Source organism: Rhipicephalus microplus, chromosome 2, assembly GCF_043290135.1.
Source record: "Rhipicephalus microplus isolate Deutch F79 chromosome 2, USDA_Rmic, whole genome shotgun sequence".
NCBI lineage: Eukaryota > Metazoa > Arthropoda > Arachnida > Ixodida > Ixodidae > Rhipicephalus > Rhipicephalus microplus.
Window position 1 is genome coordinate 188,438,995 of NC_134701.1, and position 23,661 is coordinate 188,462,655.

At 43.1% G+C, this 23,661-nt stretch overlaps 1 protein-coding gene across 1 annotated transcript in view; it reads left to right on the forward strand.

Moving 5' to 3' along the window:
- Irbp (Inverted repeat-binding protein) overlaps positions 1-23,661 on the forward strand; it is a 41,278-nt gene that overhangs the window by 1,225 nt on the left and 16,392 nt on the right. Inside the window, exons 4-13 of the mRNA XM_037421731.2 lie at positions 307-381; positions 1,044-1,146; positions 3,091-3,181; positions 8,027-8,210; positions 14,373-14,449; positions 15,104-15,284; positions 15,565-15,679; positions 18,162-18,379; positions 21,237-21,438; positions 22,260-22,337. Of these exons, the coding sequence (XP_037277628.2) occupies positions 307-381; positions 1,044-1,146; positions 3,091-3,181; positions 8,027-8,210; positions 14,373-14,449; positions 15,104-15,284; positions 15,565-15,679; positions 18,162-18,379; positions 21,237-21,438; positions 22,260-22,337 (1,324 nt within the window). The remainder of the gene's footprint in view (positions 1-306; positions 382-1,043; positions 1,147-3,090; positions 3,182-8,026; positions 8,211-14,372; positions 14,450-15,103; positions 15,285-15,564; positions 15,680-18,161; positions 18,380-21,236; positions 21,439-22,259; positions 22,338-23,661) is intronic.

Here is a 23,661-nt window from a genome sequence, read left to right on the forward strand (position 1 = left end):
TTTATTGTTATTTTATTCAGGTATTTACTGCTCAGAATTGTCGAATTTGCAATAAATTTTTACCTATTCATGTATGTGTCACTCTTGGCCTGCAGTGTATACATGTTGTCATGGAGGCAAGGGAGTGTAGTAGTCTCGTTGATTCTTTAAAGCAGCTGCTTGCTAGTCAACTGAAACCCAGTGTTCCTCAGAAGCTCCTCGATTTATCGGCCATCCACTTCTGAACAGCATTACATCTGTGTTTCAAAGAATGTCAATTGTTAAGCCCCATTGATCAGTGTCAGAACTCTACTTTTATCAACATAGGCTGCAAAGTCTACAATGCTGAACAAGATCACAAGCAGTCCAAAAGACCTCGTGGGTATAATACTTTTTGGCACGGTGAGTGACCGGCTGTGTTACAGCTGTTTCATATGATGAACATTCGTTATTCTTCATACAAAGAATTGCACTTGCCCTTTGACAATTTTAAGTTAACTGCCACTTGTTAGGAATTCTGATTGTCATTGCAAACTCTTAAGAACACTTGTTCAGTGAATTGTGAACATCTGGAGATCTTGTGAGGTAACCTTGTCTGACTGATCAAGGTATGGACACTTGATCAAGTACCAAAGTTAAGCATGTTGACTAATGAAGTATGACTAATGAATAAGTGATTTGGCTCAGCTGTGAATTTTATCAGAAAGAAATGGTGCTTGATTGATCGAGTGCTAAGTTACCATCATTTTAAATATGCTTAATGTGTTGCTGTCAGGTGAATTGTATTTTTATTTTGATGATATGCCTTTGACAGCGTTATTTTGGCAATCTTGTGCACTAATCTTGTTTGTGCACATGATGTAAAATCAGCGAGTGCCAAAACAAGTTATTGCCTTCTGAAACTGAATGCCTCATTCTATTGTTTTGTTTGTTGTTCTGCTGATCATGTTTCTTGAAGTTGTACTCTGGACGTGCCTGAACCAGATTCTTCCTGCTAACTTAGTTGGCAGCTGTTTCTGAAATATCTCACTCGCTGCTTCATTTCAACTTTTTGGCACTAACAGGACAAAGACAGCAACCCCAATCGCTTCAAGAATGTATATGTGCTGCAAGATCTCGAAAGTCCAGGAGCAGAAAGCGTTCTCAAGCTGGAGAAGTTGATTGCCGGTGAGGAAGAGGCAGCGAACTTCTCTTACTTTCATTTTAGTATATATATAGTATATAGTGTATCCAGTATATATGGTTTGCACTGATCTCACTGAAACAGCCACATTGGAACACCATCATAGTGGGACCCAAGCTTTGTATAGTGCCGTTAGTGTTGGTGGCCCATGGCATGGTGGTTTTCTTGTTGTTCTTGCACAGAGGCCCAATTACGTACCCGCAATGTCATTATCACATGCACGTTAACCACTGCATGGTTTTGTTGCTTTGATGTCATCTAAGCAAGGATGTTGGAGCGATGTGCGTCCACAACGTCACGTGCATGCATGGGTTGCTGCATTCTCCGGACTTCTTTCTGCGTATTCATTTGTACGCTGTGCCACACACCCGCCCTCCCCTCCGTCATTAATATTAAATTCTGTCATGGGTTCGATGTGCCAAAACTGCAATGTGATTACAGGCTGCATTGTTGTGACATGACTGGATTAATTTTTACCATTTAGTCTTCCTAACAGAAACCTCGGTCTTAATATGCGCATGTTTTTTTCTTTTTGTATATTTCTTCTATATAAATGCTGTCCAGTAGTCAGGTAGTGAAACAATGACATCAACCTTTGCAGTACAACACGATGGTCACTAAGCAAACTTGGCAGGTCCTCTTTTGTTGTTCTTCGAGGTAAGCCGCTGTGTGAGTGCATTTGCCAACATATGCCCGATTATCAATGAGAAAATGAAGGCAGCACATTGATAAGAGCTATTTCAGAAGCTGTGATGTTTCGAACCTCTATAATATGAGCAGTTTAGAATTTTTAGCTGAAGCATTCGGGAAATTGAAGTTTTCCAGGTTCTGTGCTCAAGAATGAATCTGATCAGATAAAGAAAATGTCCCAAGTACACACGCAGCGTATCTTTCAGGTCGTTATTTTGTTCATTTCAGCTATTTGTCGTGACTGGCAAGATAATGATGAAAAAACTAAAGACGATAGTCACATCCAGTATTGTGCGATCTGTAGAAGAGAAAACTGAGCCAGTTGCTGTAAATTTTATGTCTTATATAAAACCGTACAAGCTACACATCACAGGTAAAAAGGAATATGCAGAACAACCAATTGTGATCATGTGTATGCTTGTCATTATAAGTTTCACTCAATAAAAAAAGATTGCAGGCAGCCTTGAGTGTCATTCTTGGTTCATTGCAGCGATTTCTAGGTTAGCTTAGGAGACCCTAAAGCTTCGTCTTTAGGAGTTGAATGAAGTCGATATCCTGTTCCTAGTGCGTACTTCAAACACTTTGTGCACGAAACCTTTTCAAACTTGCTGTGCACCCACTACGTGGCCGTAAGAAAACAGGCACAGTAGCGTGTGTGGCTTTTGTAGTGGGTGAAGGGCTTTTAACTGTGAACTCATTATGATAACATTCTGACTCCCACTGGCAATGAGCACTTGTACTACTCATTATTACTACAATATTTCATGTTGCATTGTGCAGTATGTATACAGAACGCGTGTGTTTGTAAAACATGAAAGCTACTTTCACTGCATTTCCAAGAAGAGGAAGTTCTTTTCACTGTATTCACAAGCAGATGCGTGACCGTGTGGTAGAGCATCCGCTTGCCATGCAAATGACGCAGGTTCTTAAGTGCTATTGGATATGCCTTCTGACCTGCAGTTGCAGGCTGAGCAGTGTTATAAGCAAGTTTCTCTCTTTCTTATGCAAGACAGGAAAGTTGGTTAGTTGGTAGTGTATCGTAGTAGTTCACAGCGTAGTTGCAGTAACATTTTATTGTGTGCGCTCTTTCAGGTTACTGGTTGTTCTGCATAGTAACGGTGATTTACTAAGTCCTTCACATTCATCATTCATTCTGTCTCATTAGTATGGTCAAGCGGTGCTGAATAGGCTATTTTGCGGTGGAATTGTCCAGTTACATGCCCAACTATTTTGTCTAGATGGCCCCGAGAAGTTCAAGCAAAAGTATGGACATGGCAGTGTCAACATGGCCGATGTCCTCTGGACCTGTGCCCTTATGTTCTCTAAGTCGTGAGTGCTCTCATCTTGATATTAGATGGCCAGAGCCTGGTAGTAGTCCTTTATATCATCTTGCTGGGCCTTTATTATATTTTTAATTGTGATTTATTATTATTTTTGTAAGATACCAAGTTTTACTATTGTAATAATTTACATGGTATCTGCTTTCTACCAACCTTGTCAAATATTTTGGCAGTAAGAACATCAATGGCTCCACAAGTCAGTATTTCATGATGATTAGTCCATTTGTGTTAGTGAATATCAAACATAAAGCATAGCCAGTTACGGTACAGACTAGAGCACTGTAGGGGCTCACGCTCGGCCCACGGGGCGGGGTCAAGCAGAGTGCAGGTTGGGTAAGGAGTTGTTGGATAAGGCCCAGGCCGGGTTCGGGCTCGGCACGGATATTATTTCTTCTATTTATAAATGACCTAACAACCAACATTAACGTAAACATTAGACTTCTTGCAGAGGACTGCATATTGCCACGTGTTACAAAAGGTCTTCAACTTCGAAGAACTGAGCGGGCAGGGAGACGCACCGAAAACTGGCAAGATGGCTGCTTCAATATGAACAACAACTAGCCAGAGCACGCGCTGCCCCAGAACATTGTCTTCCATCCTCGCGGGCAGCCATGGCTTGCGCTCGCCGTAACTAGCGGCCAAGTGGCATTATTATACAAAGAGATCAAAAGCTGGTGTGACCAAATTGAATTGAACGATGCCCTAAATGACGTTGTACAATGGTGCTCTAACTGGCAAATGGTGATTAATTCTGACAAAACAGTTGCGATGCAAGTCACAAAAAAGAAATCGCGCTTACCCTTCCATTATGGTTACAACAACACCGTGCTACAAAATGTAGGCCAGTACAAATACCTTGGTGTGATTATAACTTCCGATCTTAGTTGGATAGTGAACATAGAAACTGTAGCAAATAAGGCTTTAAAGAGATTGTTTTTCCTTAAGTGGACGCTGCGACACGGCGACCGCGACACTAAGCGTCTAGCATACGTCACACTTGTCAGACCGTTCTTGGAGTATGCCAGCATAATCTGGTTTCTCTTCATGGGCAGCGGTAGCGGAACGCTTGAAAACGTACAGCGTAAAGCGGTTAGATTTATTTTCAACCGGTATCGCCGCCTCGACTCCCCAACTGAATTACTACGCCGTGCTGGTTTGCCCACACTCGAAAATCGAGCAAAAAGTGATCGTCTGAAGTTTCTAGATCAGTTATTGTACAATTGTTTTAAAATAGACCACACAAGATACGTGATAACCAAGACGACAAGAGAAATACGTCACACACATGATCACACACTCCAAGAATACTCATGCAACAATAACACATTCTATTATTCTTTTTTTCCTAGATGCATTCGAGAATGAAATGCCCTTGACCAACTTGGAGCCAAACAGCATACAGTTGATGACTTTATAGAAATGTTGCAAAATACACAAAGCATTTGACAATAAGTCTGATAACATAGTATGCACTGTATTTTCATTTTAGTATTGCCTCCTTGTATTAAGTTGATTGCCATTATGTGTATTTACACCAACTGTTAAAAGTGTGTAAACTTTCCTCTACCTGTTTTTAGGATTGTATAAAATTAATAATGCATCCGCTGTCACCTTATATATGCATGTAGTTTCCTTCTTCTTAACTTGTACTTGTTCATCAACGCTGCTCCGACCAAATAGTACTGTATTGTTACTTTTGATGTGGCTGCTTTTTGTGCTTTCTTTTTGCTCCCACTCATCTAAAAACACTCCTCAAGCTGCAAGCCTACAACCACAGCTGTGAGCCACAGCCAGTCAGACTTCTATTTGGACCGAGGCTTCCAGCCCTCGGTGACTAGGCGAGGCAATATTCTGCTTCCGATCACTGCGCACTCCAGACACCAGACCTGCCATGTTCAATGGGGAGTGCTGAAGATGCCACTGTCTAGGAAGCCTATAGTCTGGTCTAGGGCAGTCACACAGTGACGACGAGATAGGCATGTTCAGGGAACGGCGAGGGTTTAACTACCTCGCTAAGGTGCGTCTCTTACTTTGACTGGTCTATGGCACATCAGTGGCGGTGACTTGGGTAACAAGGGTCGGGAGAGGATCCATTTTTTGGGTTCTATAATGTAGTGAATGTGGAGGGGGGGGGAAGCTACTTGCTTGGGGTGGAGTCGAAGCGACACCTTCAATCATGTAACGGTGCCCAGCCTGGTGAATTCCTTTCAGAAGCAGAGCGCACTGTTTTTCTTTCTCATTGCATTGCGAAACCAGGGGTGGAACAGCTGCGCCAATTTGATACAATTCTCTATTATTGCACCGAGCTGCGCCAAAATCACGGAATTTGTTGAAACAGCAGGGCGCTGCGCCAAAGTGCCCCATCAGCCTCAAAGCTTTCTTAGGTGCACTAATTTCAGCCAGAAATAAAGGCCACATTGGTCACCTGCAGTTTGCATCAGCAATTAATCCAAGTGGGCAGACCCTAGCCCTAAACCACAGTGTAAGGTATATACTAGTTATTGAAGGACACTTGCTTGACGCGATCAACCGGCTAAAGTAAAACAATGGCACGCACCCATCTGTCCACTGGCTGCAGTGGATACCTATCGGCAGGATGATCGAACTTCAAGAAGATGTGTTGCCGTAGCCATCAGCGCTTCGCAGGAGATCTCAATATCCTTGTCAGCAAAAGCGGTTATGGCATGTTAGAAACTAAAGCTTGAAGCTTATGCTGCATTTTCCGCATGCAAACAAGCTCGACACGCTGTGGACGCCGGCGTTGCCAGGAATAACAATGGCACATATCTATCTTGCGATGTCGTTGCAATATCCCGGTGATAGATATCCGGTGCTTTTGTTGGACCAACGGGTGCGTGCTGTTGCTCCTTTATCTATTCAAACTCTGCTTGCAAGCGAGCCGAGTTGGGCCCTAAACCTAATCGCACTGTGAAAAAAAAGAAGTGGTGGGGGAAGGGGGGTTGCAGTTCGAAATATTTTTGGCTTTCAGTCAAAGAAAAGATCAAGTAAAAAGAGCATCTTTTTGTCCCACAATAATAATCGCCATCTATCTAGCGTTCTTTTCTTTGCACTATGGCCGCGCGCCCGTCACTTTTAGGTCACGAACTACATACGCGCTATCAGCGTGACACATAGGTTTCTCGATATGAAAGTGGTAAGCACTGAGTTTATGGTTATGGTACAAAAAGAAACACTTCTTACTCGATTGTTTTTTAGAGTGCTGTTCTAACCCGCACAGCACGCAACTTAGCCTACCTTTGCCGCAGTACAGAAGTGCCTTGCGGGAAAGCGCATTGTGATTTGGAAGGGGCTGTTAGCGCTAGTCCTGGGACACAGCATGTTTTGTTCGATTACTCATGTATGTAGCGCCGCATAATTTAAATGCTGACGTCTTAAAAAAAGTTACTGGCAATACTTTAGAGCAGTGAATAATATTTTTATTTCCCAGAAAAAAAAAAGAAAAGTGTGCGCCAATATATATATATATATATATATATATATATATATATATATATATATATATATATATATATATATATATTTTTTTTTTTTCGCCACTCCGACCCCTTGGTTTTATGGGTCTCCTGAATTTCAAGGTCGCCAGTTTGGCAGAGCCACTTTTGAATTCACAAAGTCTGTCAAAGGATTTGACAGGCGCGGCAAATGCTAATGTCGACTTCATCGTTTACACAGGGGAGGTGGTTCAAAATACTACTTTTATTGAAATATGTAGTAGTGCTCATGTTCACTCTGCACGATTTAGGTGAGGTTGAATGGTTTGTGCCTATCTTTTTTCTTTCTAAATTTGAGTTGCCTTTTTTGTACTGCTTCAAATTCCGTCTTTCATGATGAAAAATGGATGCTTCTTTTTGCCAATATCCGCTCCAAATTTGGGCTTTACTGCTCCAAAAGTAACATTTTGTTGCTTTAAAAATTGCTTCATATTCTATTTTGGCTGTTGCACCCATGTGCATCAGAAAAAGTTTGCGGAAGGCGTTCTGCTGTTTTTACTCAACAGCCCAAGCTCCTCAGCAATCTATATAAACTCAGTCCAGCTATAAATGTTTGCTATTTCTTCATTTTGTGTGGCCATTGTATCTTCAAGTTGTTATTTGAAATTCAATATTAAGGTCACGTTGTTAGCCTACACTTCTATTGCACTGCAAATATTTTGCAAATATTTTACGGGCACATTTAGCCGAAGATGATATGCAATGCCACTGGAAATCATGACACAATAATGTAGCGTTTCGACTAGCAACTAACACATTAAAAACAGATAATCTACGATAGACGGGTGTCATCGGCCATTTTATTCTAACTTCTTCCTGCAGTCCCCCCTCATTCCTCTTCGTCATTTTTCGCGCGCTTATTGCAGACCACTTCAAATAAAAAGTTCTTACAGCACTCCTAAGAATATATTTTTGTGAGGCTGGTATCTTCACAATAACCGAGAATCGGAAAGCACCTCATTTATGCTCAAACCATAATTGGTTGGAACGGCCTGGGCCAGGCCAGGCCCAAATCTTTCGGGCCCGGGCTGGGTACGGGGTATAATAAAGAGCACAGGGCTAGGCTCGGGCAGGCCAGAGGATGTCCCTTTCTGTTCGGGTCAAGCCCGGGCCTACAAAAAATCAACACATGCAGTGCTCTAGAATAGACCGCCATTGGGCATCGAGCCATTTAAAGGCATTGCCATTTAAGGTATGGCTTTTCCGCTCATTACGAAAGAAATGCTTGTGTTTGCTTAGAAGCCTGTGCACTTTAGTAGACTGGCAATTGCTGTGTTGTCTTTTTGATAGCTGAAATTAAAATAAGTGGAAACTCTTTCCAGCCGTGCAGGGCAGCGGAGAGTGCTGGTGCTGACCAATCAGGATGATCCTCACAAGGGCTCAGGCGATCTCGATGACAAGGCGGTGGTCAAGGCTAAGGATCTTTTACAATCTGGCATTGAACTCGATTTGGTTCACCTGAAGCCACCTGGAGACAAGAAGTTCCGGCCACAGATCCTTTACAAGGTTTGCCTTAGAAGCAGTTAGATGGGAAGATACTATAGTGGTATGTGTGCCACCATAGTTCAACTAGTACTAGCTACTTAGCTGCTAGCTATGTTTGAAAGTAAAGAAGGTTTTTAAGCAAGGGGATATGATCTCCACAAAGCTATTTACCGCATGCTTACACTAGGTTTTCAGAGGTCTAGAATGGGAAGAGTTAGAAATATGAGTTAATGGAGAGCACCATAGTAACCTGCGTTTCGTCGATGACATTGCGTTGCTGAGTAACTCAGGGGGAGAGTTACAATTCATGATTATTGAACCAGACAAGGAGAGCACAAAGGTAGATTATTTCATTCATTTCATTTATTTGATTCTAAGGGCCCAAGAGCGGGCATTACATAAGGGGGGAATATAATACAGAGTACAATGAATGAAGAAAACCAGATAAAAGAAGAAACTAGCATGAAAAAAGAAAAAAAAACAATAACAAGCAAACATAATGCAGACATAATGTAAAAAAAAAAGGAAAACACAGTTCAGTAACACAAGGTTCAGTAGAGTAAAATAAGCAATCAATGAAAAATGCCAGAGAACAATCTAGCAAAAAATATACATAGAATAAATGCAAACTTGGAATCGGACAATTCCGCTAGTGTGGCAGAACTGCTAACTTAAGTAAGATAGTAGGGCTGACTGGAAACCAGTTAATTCTTTAATATTTGCAATGTTGTGTGGAAGGGCATTTCACGCATTAATAGATAAAAGATCTTAAAATTAATCTGCACAAAACTAAAGTAATATACAACAACCTCGGAACAGAACAGTGCTTTGAGACAGGTAGCAGCGAACTTGAAGTTGTAATAGAGCCCGTCTACTTAGGACTGGTAGTAAACACGAAGCCGAAGCACGAGATTGAAGTAACTAGAAGAATTGGGTGGAGCACATTCGGTAAAAATTCTTAAATTATGACTGGTAGATTGCTACTACTTATCTATGGAGCAGAAACCTGGAGGATTACAAGTTGAGGACGATGCAGCGAGCAATGGAAGAGAAAATGATAGGTGTAACCTTAAGAGGCAAGAAGAGGGCAGAGTGGATCAGGTGTAACGAGGGCAGTAGGCATGGAGCTCGAGTAGAAAAAGAAGAAGACTTGCTGTGATCGCAGGCTTGCGTTCAGTTAGCCCTTACGCTAAATAAAGCTCGTTCGCCGAGTCAACTCCTGCTTGTTCAACAACCCGTTTCAAGTGGTGGAAGTGCTGGGATACATCTGGTCCTCACCCTGGAACTTCGCAGCTGCATGCTCCAACGACCTTCTACAATGACTGATCCAGGGCCGTCTCGGGCCGCTACTCCAGATTACGCACCTGTGCCTGTCTTCTGCGCTGGCGCTCTCCGGCAGCGCGACCCCCTTATATTTGGTGGCACAGAGGACCAATGTGGACAACTGGATTGCCGAGTATGAACTGGTGCGCGCATACAATAAGTGGAACGCAGCCGATATGCTCACAAATGTGAGTTTTTACCTGACCGACGTGGCAAAACTATGGTACAGGAATCATCAAAGTGATTTCAGTACCTGGTCGGAATTGGCAAAAACCCTCTCGAAAGTCTTTGGCCATCTTGCTGTCCACCGCCTTCGTGCTGAACAGCGCTTGCAGGACAGAGTACAGAGAGCAGATGAAACTTTCATGAGCTACATCGAAGATGTGCTCTTTCTCTGCAAGCTCGTCGATTCGACTCTGGACGAGGCAGGCAAGATCAAGAACATCATGAAAGGAATCGACGACGGTGCATTCCAAATTCTTGCTGCGAAGAGTCCCCAGACGGTCTCCGAGGTGATTCAGCTTTGCCAAAGCTATGATGAGCTGCGTAGGCAGTGCGCTTCTACACGTTGCGCTGCTCAAGACACCGCGGACATCTCATCCCTCGACTACCACCATGACACCGCCGACCACTCTGCGTTGATGCCACTCATAAAGCAATTCATACGCGAGGAGGTCGCCCGGCAGCTATCTATAATCACAAGAACTACCAAGCCGATGGCACCCTTGTCGCCTTCACTTCGCCAGGTCATTCAATCGCAAGTTGCCGAAGCATTGCCGCCAGCTCAGGCTCCACCAACTGTTACCGCACCACTAACGTGTGCAGCCGCAGTTGCTCGGCCACGTGCGCCAGCGTCTCCGGCCATCTACGAAGCTACTCGCCACGTTTATTCGCCGACACCACCTGCCGGCTCACTGACTGTCTCGTCTCCAGCTGTATACGAAACAGCTCAGAACGTTTATATGACGCCGCCACCTGCACGACCATTTACGGTACCTTGTTCAGCGAACAGTGCCCCTATCGTCAGCCAATGGCGCACTCCGGATAATCGGCCAATATGTTTTTCATGTGGCATTCCAGGCCACGTAGCTCGTCACTGCCGTCGTCGCAGCTTCCCTTCTCATGACATTGCAGGGGCCTCACACTCTATGCCCACTGCCCTCGTTACACAGGAAACAAATCAGGTTTAAGGATATCATATAGTTCAAATGAAAAAGAAGAAATAGACATGGGCCGCGCTCGTAGCCTGTAGGCAGCATAACCGCTGGTCATTAAGGGTAACTGACTGGATTCCCAGAGTAGGCCAGCAGGTGAGGGAGAGACAGAAAGTTAGGTGGGTAGATAAAATTAGGAAGTTTTCGGGTGTAAAGTGGTAGCAGCAAGAACAGATTGGAGTTGACTGGCGGAACATCAGAGAGGACTTTGTCCTGCAGTGAGCGTAGTCAGGCTAATGATGATGTTTGAAAGTTAAGAAGCTCAAAAACCACTGCAAGAAGTGTTTTCTATGAGCTTAAGTGAGCAAAAAGTTTTACAAAATACTTAGACTTGCTAAAGAGATCCATCTTATGGACTGCGCTCACTCATAGTGGACTCAAGAAAATTTCGGCCTCTCACCCTCACTCCGAGTAGAGGTCACCAATATTCAGCTCGGCTGAGCTCACTTGGACTCGGACTTACTGATACGCCTAAATCAGAGTAAGGTCGAGTAATGTCAGAAAAGGGCTTATCATTCTATGCTCAAAAAAAGATATTTGAACAAACGTCAGACGACAAGCAGCTGAGTTGGTAGACATGAGTTAGTTGCTGATCACGCGCATCGAGGAACACCCATCGCCTCAGTCCTATGGTCACCCACACACACCTTTAGAATGACTGTGAGTAGATGGAGTTACCAGTGAGTGTTCTGGCACATGGTAATTACGCCTGCTGCCGAATGCTAACTGATCTGGCTTTAGACCTTGCTTTCTTATGTGCTAAACATCCTTTGCACATATAAAAAGTAGTTAAAATCAGCAAAGCTCCAAGGTATTAATGTCTGGTCGTTGACTCATTACACCTCACTGGGGTGGCACAGCACCTACTGCGTGGGGGATTCAAATGCTAACGAAGATACCTGAACGTTTGTTCTGCACTACCGATGGCACCTCTGCATCAAGAAAAATGTCCATGAATGGTATGCAACGGATCATTTTCGGCATTACTTTTGCTGGTGCTAGGCAATGCTAAAGGCTCAGTTAGGCTCATACTCTGACTCATATTCATAGAATTTTATTCAATAAGGTTCACTCAGACTTGTCGAAATCCCGCTAAAGCCAGCTCAGCCAGACTTAAGCTCACGAGAATCATACTCAGCTAGATTTGCTACATCTCAGATTCACCAAAATTAAAACTCAGCTGGGCTCCCTTCAAATTTTTTCTTAGCCAGACTCGCTCGATCTCAGACTCACAGGTTTGTAGGAATCGAGTGAGTCAACTCATACTAGCGGGCTATGGCTATAAGTAATAATGATGTTAATAATAACTCTTGGGGTTTTATGTGTCAAAGCCAGGACGTGGTCATGAGGCATGCCATGGTGGTGGACACTAGAATAATTTTAAGTACCTGGGATCCTTTAACTGCTCTGCTAGGTAGGAGTGTGTTTTTGCATTTAACACCCATTGATATTGGGCTGAACCCAACTTCAACAGTGACGGCAGTAAATTGTTTGTGCTTGATGTCTCGCAGTGGTTCCACTGTAGCACACTTCAGCAAGTACATAAAGGACCCCTGACAGTTAAACTTTTGTTTCTAACATTTTTTGCAGTAATTTGTAGCTTTCTGTCTGGCGGTGCTGAATTTGAATTGTAAATGCTCTAAACGCATCGTACAAGTAATGCTAGTGCCATTAATTCAGAACAATTTTGCTTCAGTTAAAAATGCCCGCCTAAATACCTTAAGGAACTAGTGCCCCATCGCGGCGTGGTGCCTCAGACTATGTGCGCTAAAGCTTTGGGGACACTGAGTGTGCTGTTTTCAAATAAGGGATCTCGTAGACGGTAGAGAATAAAACGATGTGGGTGCTCTGTGCGTGGCCCCCTCAGAAAAAAAGAAAAACATTCCTGGCATAGGCAGCCAAAACCACCTCAAGGGCAGCTAAGAACAGGGCAAGAGAGCTGACGAGCAATAGTCCTCGCAGGGTGCCAGTCGTGGTATTGTGCGCGCCCCGCAAATGTTCTCTGACGCCAACAATACTTGCTTGACTCCTGCAACGTCACGAGGGGGGCCCTCTGTCTTAGTCAAACCACAGAATATGTAAATTGGACCTGAATACTCAGATGAGCATGCACCTTTACTTCAAGACCAAATTAAAATGTCCTATAGACAATGCTCGGCAACAATAATCTCTTCAAAAGTGGCTCCTCGTACAGGACTATCAAACAATACAAGCATCTTGAGTTTACAAATTTGGTGTCAAGAGTCTTTTAAAGTGGTGTAGGTATTCGCTGGTTTCCTTCTCAGTGGTGCGGCTGACATATGAGCACTTTTATGTGAGCACACATGTGAGTACTTTTATGATTGGTATTGGAGATGCTATATCGAAGGTCCTGTGAAATTTCCTGTGGATGCTGCAAGTCCTGTGAAAGCACAGAAGTTCAATACGTATTGCAGCATGTCATGATGTCTTGCTTGGGAAAACTTGCCCATCACTTCTCCCACTTTAAGCTACTTGGCAGCAGCCTCAATAGGCCTTTTAATGTTCTTGCTCACCACCTCCTCCACGTGCTGCAGAATCCCTCTCCCCCACCTGAATGATGCCTGATTGGCGACAGTGCTTACTTCCCCTAGTCTAGTGTGATTGTTGGCCACCCCAATAGTTGTCTTGCTCCGAAAAGAAGAGACTTAAATTAATAAAAGTGGTAATCTCAAAGTTGCTGTGGTGTTTATGGGTAAAGTCATTAATACAGTGCACAGATTTATTTTTTTTGTCATATCAAAAGTTTAACAAGGGCTCAATATATGCAATTAGCATGTTTATAAAAACAATGTCCAAAACAAAGAATGACTTAATCAGTTATGCCCTTTTTATGCGTTAATTAGGCATATGCAATTGTTCAAGCTCTTCAGATATTCGAACAAGTATTACATTGTTTGAATTCGCTTTGACACGAACTTAAATTATCCATTCCTAATTTCAAAATATTCGAAGCGAACGAATGTATATAAACTGTACGCAATTTTCAGTAAAGGTGGTTTCACTGCAGTAGAGGGGTGCTGTACCGTGAATAGGCCTATCCAGGGGAAATTTGTGCTGCTGCAAAGCCCCACTTCAGTGTTACCTGGTGAGGGTAATATGTTAGGAACATATTACCCTCACATTGATTCATCCTGCTTTTAAATTCAAAAGCTTTTTGTGGTAGCTCTTATGCTCAAAGTATAGTAAACTTTAAAATGTAACATATTTCTCAGGTTATGGCTAGCGCTCTACCGAAAATGAAATCCTGCTACTTTTCAATGTTGCTTTCACTGCATTTCAAGCATGAACGAATTACATTTGCACATGCCTTGTTTCAATTCAAAGAAAAGTATTGTGCAGATCATTTGGGCAATAACAACTAATTGTAATTTTCTTTATATGTGATTAATATAAGATAAATATGATTCGAACTTAATTTGAAATGATTCGACCGAATCATTATGACTTGAAATTCGCTTCGAGCCTAGAATTTACAATTTGCACCACACATGTTTAGTGTTACAGTGTTCCTTCCCCCAAAAGTGTTCCTCCCCCCAAAAAAGCCCATCTTTTTTTGCAAGAGTTGGTTAGTTCTTCCATGAACCTGCTCATTACTTTTGCTTACATCTCATTTTTGGCAAACAAGAACCTGGTGACTGACAAAGAGAACTATGAGGATGGCTTCCCCGAGGCTTCCGAAAAAATGGAAGAACTTTTACTGAGGTGAGGACATTTGCTACCCGCAATGAATTTTTCTTCGGCTTTCATCATTGTCGAACCTCGGGGCACCTGCTTGAATTTTACGGTAAGTGTTGTGGCAGAGAATATCATTCAGCAACATAAGAAAAAAGTGCGCTGGCATAAGAGCGGCAACAATGGTAGTGGGAGATGGGCTGAAAGGAACATTGTTATGCACTTCCACAGCCTTGCAATAGTCTCTGGTAGGCTGCTGCATTTATAGTCTGTTGCGATATAACTAAAAAATGGCAGACCTGCCCAGAGCCGTTGCTGTCCCTCGCAGAGAGAACTTGCTTGAACGCTCTATCCAGTTGCGCTTACTCATTTTCTTGATTCCAACCTCTTGCAGTGTTTCGCCCGATTCTTTTTGCCATACAGGCACATGTTTGTGATGCTGCTTTAAGGCTGGAGACTTGTCTGTCCTTCTAAAGTTCATCAAGAATTTTGACATTGCTTGCTCAGCCAAACGTAATGTTTTACATTAGCCACAAAAAAGCACTCACGGGTCTAGCGTAGACCAGTTACGACTGTTCTGGGCACTGCATGGCACAATGGGTGGTGCTCACATTTATTTTTTTCAGGTTGTAACCATCTACAAGTTATTTGTGAACTGCACCATGACCGTGCCGTTGTTGTCAGGGTACGAATGAAGGACCACAAGAAGCGGCGCCTCATGTCTCTGTCCTTTTGGCTGGGACCCGAAGTGAAGATGTCAGTCTCCCTCTACAACCTGGTGCGACCCACAGGAAAGCCCGCCCCCACGCGCCTCGCCAGGGACACCAACGAGGAACTGCTCTCCCGTCGGATCACCTATGCAATGGTATGGCAAATTCTCGACTACATGGCCTTTGCTTCTCAGCTGACCTACTCTTTATACACTTAAACCTTAACATAACGCACACGCATATAACGAAATGTCGGTTATAACCAAGTAAGTGAAGAGTAGTCTTGCAATAAATAGGGTTAGGAGTAACCTTTATAACGAATTTTTGGATATAACGACCTTGTTTTCTTCTAATATGCAGCTTTGTTATAATGAGATTTCAGTTAGTCCCTCTGCTTAACAAGCGATATTCCCACTCTCTTCTTCCTCTTCTTAGGACTCTGCGGAGGCACTGATGCCGGGTGATATATCAAAGACTCAGGAGTATGGTGGCAGAAAGGCACATTTCGACATTTGTGAAGTGAAGCAGATCAAAGCAATGGCACCTCCAGGTGAGAGACTCGTTTAAAAAATTATCAACTTTGCGCTGTATTTGAAACTTGCTGTACTACGAACGCTGTCGTGACCCTTTCTTCAAGTGCGTAGCACTTCGTGAGCCCTCCTTGTTGTCCATCCACCGAATCGTATCGCATGGTCACGCTGTGGTCAATATAGGCATAAGACGAGGCTAACAGTGCTAAAAACCAGTACAAAATAAACTTAGCAAGGTCTAAAATATTATAAGCTACAGAAAAAAATCGAGAAATAATTGCAATAGTTTACCTGAAATCGTGAAAAACACTTCTGAAACATCAGCCCGAGTCCCGCGCCTGCAAAGAAAGGCACCGCCGCCTCGACAAATGTGCGATTGCTGAGTTATGGCGGCGTTGCTTATGTTGTACACTTTCCCAGGTTTAACTGTGGTGGTGCTGCATTAAGCGGAGGATTTAGAACTGCAGCAAGACCCAAACAGGAACAAAATTTTTTTTTTACAGTTAAGCTGTGGCATTGTCGTCATTGTAGTATTAGTATTAGTAATACCGTATTTACTCACATAATAGGCATGTTCGCATAATAGGTGCACCCCTCAGTTTGGTCGCGAGAAACCAGATTTTGTTTATTTTCATGCATATATAGGCGCACCCCAAACTTGGCCATGATCAGCAACAGTTCTGTACTGTATTTGCACAGTAGCAATAGGACGCCTTCTTACTTAAATAGAAAAGAAAAGAAGACCGCAGCAGCCCTACTCAGGCTCGCTGAGTGAGGAAGAAAGGTGGTTGCCTGGGCGTCGAAGTAACCCTTGCATCGGGGCTGCGTGGCTCCGGCCACATGCGCTTTGTATGGAACATGTGATCGCATCCTCATCAAGTGCACTTTGAGTTTCCCTTTGGGAAAAGTGTCGTTATCGTGCTTGCTCCCTCGTCTGCAAACTTAAAAGCTATTCGGCTTTCTGACGCGAGTTTCGCCTTTGTTGCTACTATGCAGACTTGCGCAACCATCGCGTACTTTTGTCGTTGATTTTTTGGCCGAAAACCTAAACATTGTATCATACGAGCTACTCTTGTGTGCTTGAGTGCGATCTTTTCGACGCCTAATCTTCATGTTGTATTGTGCAAACTTCCCGCGACATGTCGAGCTTTAACTTAGGCCGAACCAGTGTTGGTTGCTTTTCGATGGCGCTCGCGGACAATCTTAGATGCGTTTTTTGTGCAGAATCAACACAACACTTTGCAGTGGCTCTACTTGAAGGAAAGGGGGCATTGGTGGCGCTTGTGACATTCCAATGGTGGTTCATGATTCGATTGCATTGTCTTTGGATGTGGGTTGCGAACCTGTGAAATGAACAAATGGCACTGTTCAGCGCACAAAATTTCAGTCGTGGTAATGCGCATAATCTAGGTGGCCTGAAACGTAATCAGTGAATTTTCACGATGGCACTTTCTTTTCAAAATATTTTCTTTTTGCGTTCATTTTGTTGGCGGCGTGGGATTTTCAGTATCAATTTTTGGAAATTTGCATGCTTCTAAGCACACCGTTTTGCATGCATTGATTCTCGTGCATGCAAGACTGCATGCTCAACACATTTTGCACAAGTGTGGCCTCTAAAGAAGGTTGTTTCGGCTGTAGGGCGGATATTCATGACTTAAGTGGCTTACATTGTCAGCGGTCTATGGTGTAGTTGGAATAACAATTTTTGAAAATTTTATCCCACCTAGTAGGCGCACCCCGAACTTGGTGGCGGATTTTCCTCCAAAGAAGTGTGCCTACTACGCGAGTAAATATGGTATTAAACATCACACAGGGCACATGACCAGAGGAGGAAGAAAATGAAGGGATAAATAAAACAAAGATGATGAAGATGGTAAATGGTGATAATACTCTCGCACTTACCGCTTTGCTGTCTGATATGTAGCACGCCGTGGAACTGGCTGAAGCTTTTTTTTTAATTCTGAAGCTGCATAAAGCTTCACAAAATTTAACTTTTCGTCTGAGAAATCCAACAATAGTATGCTCATAGCAAGGTTGTTTTTAAATGAAACTGGAAATAGGTGCAGGAGAAAACCCAGATTTATTGACTCAGTCTGTGAATCAAAACGCGAGGCGTATTACAAGCGCAACTTTTTAGATACTTTTGTAAAGAAATGCCAGAAATGCGAAATGCCAGAAATGCGATTAAATCAAAGAGTTCCATTAGTCCCATTATGTGTTTCTACACTCAAGCTTCAATATAAGGAAATATCTGTTATTACAAACAAATGGAGAGTGGTCTTGCAATGATTATAGTGTTAGGACGTGTACATTTTTTTTCCCCACTTTCGATACATAAAACACGGCCTTACAGTGTGCTCCTGCTAGTGTTCTTCACCTTTCTAATGAATTTTTGGCTATGACGAACTTATTTTCATGCTAACAGCAATATTGTTTATGATGAGGTACGAGTGTATTTTCCTGTGCTGGTTTACATTTTGGTTAAAAAAAATAATACCGCAGGCCTATTGCTGCTCGGTTTCAAGCCGCTCAGCTATCTGGAGAAGCAGCCGCACGTGCGACCGAGTAACTTCGTGTACCCGGATGAGGGTTCCGTGCGAGGAAGCACACGCCTCTTTGCCGCCTTGCTGCAGAGCTGCCTGCGACATCGTGTGGCCCCTGTCTGCTTCTGGATCTCACGTGCAGCCCAGGCTCCCAAGCTAGTCTACCTCCTGGCGCAGGTACGGTAGCCTTGCCGAAATGTCTTATTTAAATGAGTGATCGTTCCACTTTTTTCATATTACTCTCAGCCTCAACCGAATCTTTGAGAAAAGCGGTGTAGGGGAGGGAAAAATGTGAAGGGAAGGTAGTGAGGTCAACCACGGTCGTAACATCTGGTTTGCTACCCTACACTAGGGTGAGTGCAAAAGAAAAAAAAAGATGAAGAGAGACAAGGCACCTGAAAACAAACAACTAAACAAAAGAAAACTGTTGAGCGGAAGTGCCATAGCCTATTGAGTAGGCCACTGCCACGCAAAAAGTTCATTAAGGATAGATTTCCTGTGGATTGACAGTTTAGCATTCGGGATGGGAGGTAGCAAATAATCATTCGTTTCTCTGTGCCTACGCTTCCCTTTTTTTTGTTTAGCTTTTCGCCCTTCAACAAAAAGAAAGAAGTTGCTCGTGATAAAACACCAAATCCAAGGAAAAAATATAGTGCTGGGCTACATGGGCAACTAAAGCATTCACTGCCACTTTTAGGATATAAAACACTGTGCCACATGTTCCCCTGCTAATGTTCTTGTCCTAAAATTACCCCGGTCTTTGCTTGCATCATTTGGCATATCATTCTGATAAAGTGGGACTGCCAAGACAAAGAATCCATTCGAATACCTTTTACATGCGACCTAGGACACCATTGTGGTGATAATGAAGGTCTATGACATCCGAAGTGGGACACCATAGGTGGTATTTATTTATTCATTTATTTACATATTTATTAAAAATACTTCAGGGACCCTGTACACAGGGTTTTACATGAGGAGTGGGAGAAACAAACAGGTTAGTTAATATTTACAAAGTGTGACTCAACGGAATTCTTGAATTGAGCATGGTTGATGTGAAGGATGACGTCCGAGGGAAGATTGTTCCAGTCGATGGCAGATGCTGCCTGCGTCGGCATTGGGAGGCGAAAGAGAGAAAAGAGCGTTGGCGAGGAGAGAGGGGGACAGGACGTACATGCGCAAGGGGGGTGTAAACTCCGTGGGGAGGGGTGCCGAAAAGAGAAAGAGGGGGGAGCGAGTGTAGGAGAGAGAAAGGGTGTGGTAGTGGTGGTAGTGGTTAGAAGATGATAAAAGGCACCTAATTTATGCAACCTGGTCGGGAGCACGGCACAGTGCCTGATAGAGAGGGTAGAGACATGCATGTGCAGTTAGAATAATCACGCCCCACACCGGATTGAGCTCGACCACGTCACGGGCTCGTGATGTGGACGAAGGGAGCAGACTGCAGGTCGAATAATAAACTGTTTATTTGGGCCGTACTAGTGGCCGCGTAAAAGGAAAGTCAGATTACAGCAAGACACTGGCACTGTTAGCGGCAAGCAGAGCATCGGCCGTCGATAAACTGACAAGTGGTGAGGCCCGTCGCCATTTATACATGTGCCGCCGAATATTCTAGCATTATTGGTAGCGGCCGCGTAGGTTCCAGAATAATCTGTAATATTCGCGAAGTGTGCGGAATGTTAACGCAATCTTAACGGAATGATCTTCTATACTCCCGAAGCTTCTCGAACACTGCAGGCGTGGTTTGCACTGTGAATTACGTACAGTGTAACAGGGCGATAACAAAACCTGAGGAAGTACGGGGAAATAAAGAGCTTTGCATCTAAAAAAAAAAAGAGAGTCGCACAGGTACCAACCAATCTATGTTATAAAATTTGTAAATGCAAAAACTTTTGAATTGGAAACCGTAAATATTGCCTAGAGATGGCTGCTTTTGCAATTAGTGCCAAGATGGCTTAATTTTCGGACTTCCTTGTTCTGGGCTTGAAATACTCATCGGCAGCTTTGTGATGCCCTGATATAGGTGGGCAATTAAGAGGAAATTGAGTCTTGCGGGCTGCCACCGCACTTGTATTTGAGGGTCGGCCAGACCTATTCATAGTGTACCGTACATCTTAAGCACGACTTTAAAAACTACACCGGTATCAAGACAAGAAACATGGATATGGACATGATAAAAAGCGAAATCACTTCACTTGATGAGTAGCTTTAGTCAAACCACTGCAGCGATTGACTGCGTCAAATAGCAGGCAACTAGCGTGCTACATTGATGGCTCCTTATCACTTGTGAACACGCACAAGGACACCATAGAAAGATACAGGACAACGACTAGGTTTCAACTGATTTTTAATTGACATAGACTGAATATATAGTATTTCACCACGTCGCAGACTATGTTTTTCTAAAGGAATTTCACCACTTCCTATCTTTGCCACCCGCACATGCATTGCTTTTGCTGGCACAGTTCGTACAATTATTTTTTCTACAATGTGATAGAGTGCTGACACATACATAACTTACCCTGTCGATTTTGAAAGCCTTTAATATTTACCTTTCTTTTCATTGCCCTTCTACATTGTTTGGCTAACACTCATTACTGCTATGTTCATTTAGCGAACACTGCAAAAATTGCAGGCAGAATTTTTTTTTGTGAAAAATACCAACATGAATCCATCTTAAGAAGGCAGGTCAGTCAGCTTGTACTCACGGTGGCGCCTCTTTTGTTTTTCTCTATGAAATTTCAGTGAGAATTTCAAGACAAAAAGAAAAGTATTCAAGGATTTCGTAAAACTAACGAGGATATACAGTGGAAATTGATATGTAGTGATGTATAGTGATTTAATAATTGCCGTTTATTCAGGTAAGGAAAACCACGAATTGGAAGATTGCTCTTCAAGTTCGGTGTTATTTGCTTGTATATATAATGGCCCTTTGAGGAAATAAGTTTAGGCAACGAGTTTCACTATGTGTCGCTCTAGCACAATGCGCTGGTCATCAGTACTGTCGCTCAACCGTTCTCACATTTGTACCCAGGAGGAGGAACGTGACCCACACGGTCTCCAGATGGTACCACCAGGATTCCACGTGGTACAACTGCCCTTTAGCGACGACCGCCGTCGGCTACAATCCCTCCAGGAGGGCACAACGAAGGCCACCCCTGGATTAATTGCCCTGGCACGGGAGATGGTGGAGAAGCTACGATTCACTTATCATCCGGATAACTTTGAGAATCCAGGTATCCCATAATATGCTTTGTTTGTGCCCTTTTATTTAAAGAGGCACACTGCTCTAAAAAAATTTTGCTAATTGTAGGTTTTGATAAAGGTTTTGATAAAACTTAGTGAGTTCATGTATACTTGTGTGCTAGTTTCAAATGTGCTACTATTTTTATAGTATAATACGAAGTACTAGTTTATAAAATGTGTAATATTTCATGTTTATTTTGTGGAGCAAATATAGCAAGCTACGTACAAAGGGAATCGACATGCTGCAGTAATCTGGTATCAGAGCTGTGTGTAGTGCAACAAATATGGATGTGTAAATACATTTGAACAAAAGTTAGGGTATGTTGAACATTTGTGAGTGAGTCAGTTTCAACACTGGTAAGTGTCCAACATTCTATAACGGATGGGTTATAGAACATCCATTTTTGTTGCTGCAGACTTTTCTGATTTCAAATTATTATGACATGCTGATTTATTTTGAAAATTTCTCAGTTTAGAAAAAAAAATTTGCTTCCCATAAGGTGCATAAAATATTGCGCAATTTGTAAACTAAACATTACCCTACAGAAATAGGAGCATGTTTGAAATCATCTAACAATTGTACACGAATTCACTAAGTTTTATCAATATCGATCAAGAATTTAGCGAACTATTTTTGAAGTGCCGTGTTCTCCCTTGTGAAGGCTGAAGGCTATTAAATTTGCGTATCTGAAGGCTTGTTGTTGCATGTTGTGTCAACAGATCTGAACGCTTTCCTTGGCAATATTGCCTGTTAGTTCTCGCTAATATTTTTCGCACATTTGTTGCACGTGTGTTTGCTTGTATCTACCAGAGCTTCAAGGGTTTTGGAGCTGTTTGGAGGCCCTGGCTCTGGATCGAGACGATGCGGAACATCCGAAGGACTATACACGTGAGTCCTGCCACTGTGACATGCGAGTCTCACAGCTGTAATGATTCCACAGTTAGCAGTGATAATGGGCGTGTATTCTGTGAGGGGCTCTATCCCAGCACTGAACTCTGCACTGCCCAAATCAGGTAGTCGCATTTATTGCTGTGCACTGTCAGTAGACAGGTCTGCAGTAAGGTTCCCAGGATGTTGGCAGAACATCACAAAAGATATGCATCTGCACTGGTTACAACCAATGTCTGATGTGACTTCTTGTAAAATGAAAGTGTGCAGTTTCATGTGTGTCAGAACTGCCATCTGAATATGTGGTAGGCCATGGCGGGCTTCTCCATGTTATTTTTAGCCATCTGAGTTTTCAAATGCTGTGCATCCTATATGCCATGTTATTGCAAATACAATAAGCAAAGACATTTCCGTTCTACCACAGTTAATGCTGTTTTAAGAAATGATTGCACCAGGCAAAAGGTGGTGAGACGATTGATTGATATGTGGGGTTTAACGTCCCAAAACCACCATACGATTATGAGAGACGCCGTAGTGGAGGGCTCCGCAAATTTCGACCTCCTGGGGTTCTTTAACGTGCACCCAAATCTGAGCACACGGGCCTACAACATTTCCGCCTCCATTGGAAATGCAGCCGCCGCAGCCGGGATTCGATCCCGTGACCTGCGGGTCAGCAGCTGAGTACCTTAGCCACTAGACCACCGCGGCGGGGTAGGTGGTGAGACGAGAAAGTTTTTTACTAAGTGTGGAGCCACCATGTTTAGCCGGCACACACACCTCTGCCGTTGAACCCCTTCATTCAGGACGTGCACAGGCGAGCAATTCTTGTCCTTTGTATCAGATGTCTCTCATAAGGAAGGTACCATGCATGCATTTTCTTGCCAATCGTTATATTACTGTAGGCAGCACACTATTGTCTCTTGTACCCATTTGTCGTTACATTTGTGTCTCTTATAAAGGGTTTCTACTGTAGCAGCAGTGCTCGGAGCATATCAGTAAGTCTGCATTTGACGCACATAAAAGCGGTGACATGTGTTTGAAGCTGTAGACACTTCCACATATTTTTCCCCCAAAATGTGGCCTATACTTCACGAGTATTATATGAAAGTTGAGCCACCTGCTTAAAACGTGTTGGTCTAATGCTAAAAATGGTCCTGAAGCACTGGATCATGGATTGTTCATGTTTTCATTGTGGTGCATAGCAATAGAGCTCTTATTACTGGTGAGAAAGCTGTAGCTGTTTGCATTCCTTCTGATCCAGTTTGCATGTGACAGCCACAGCAATTGTATAGGAACGGAGAGTTGAAATTCTATGGCACATCCG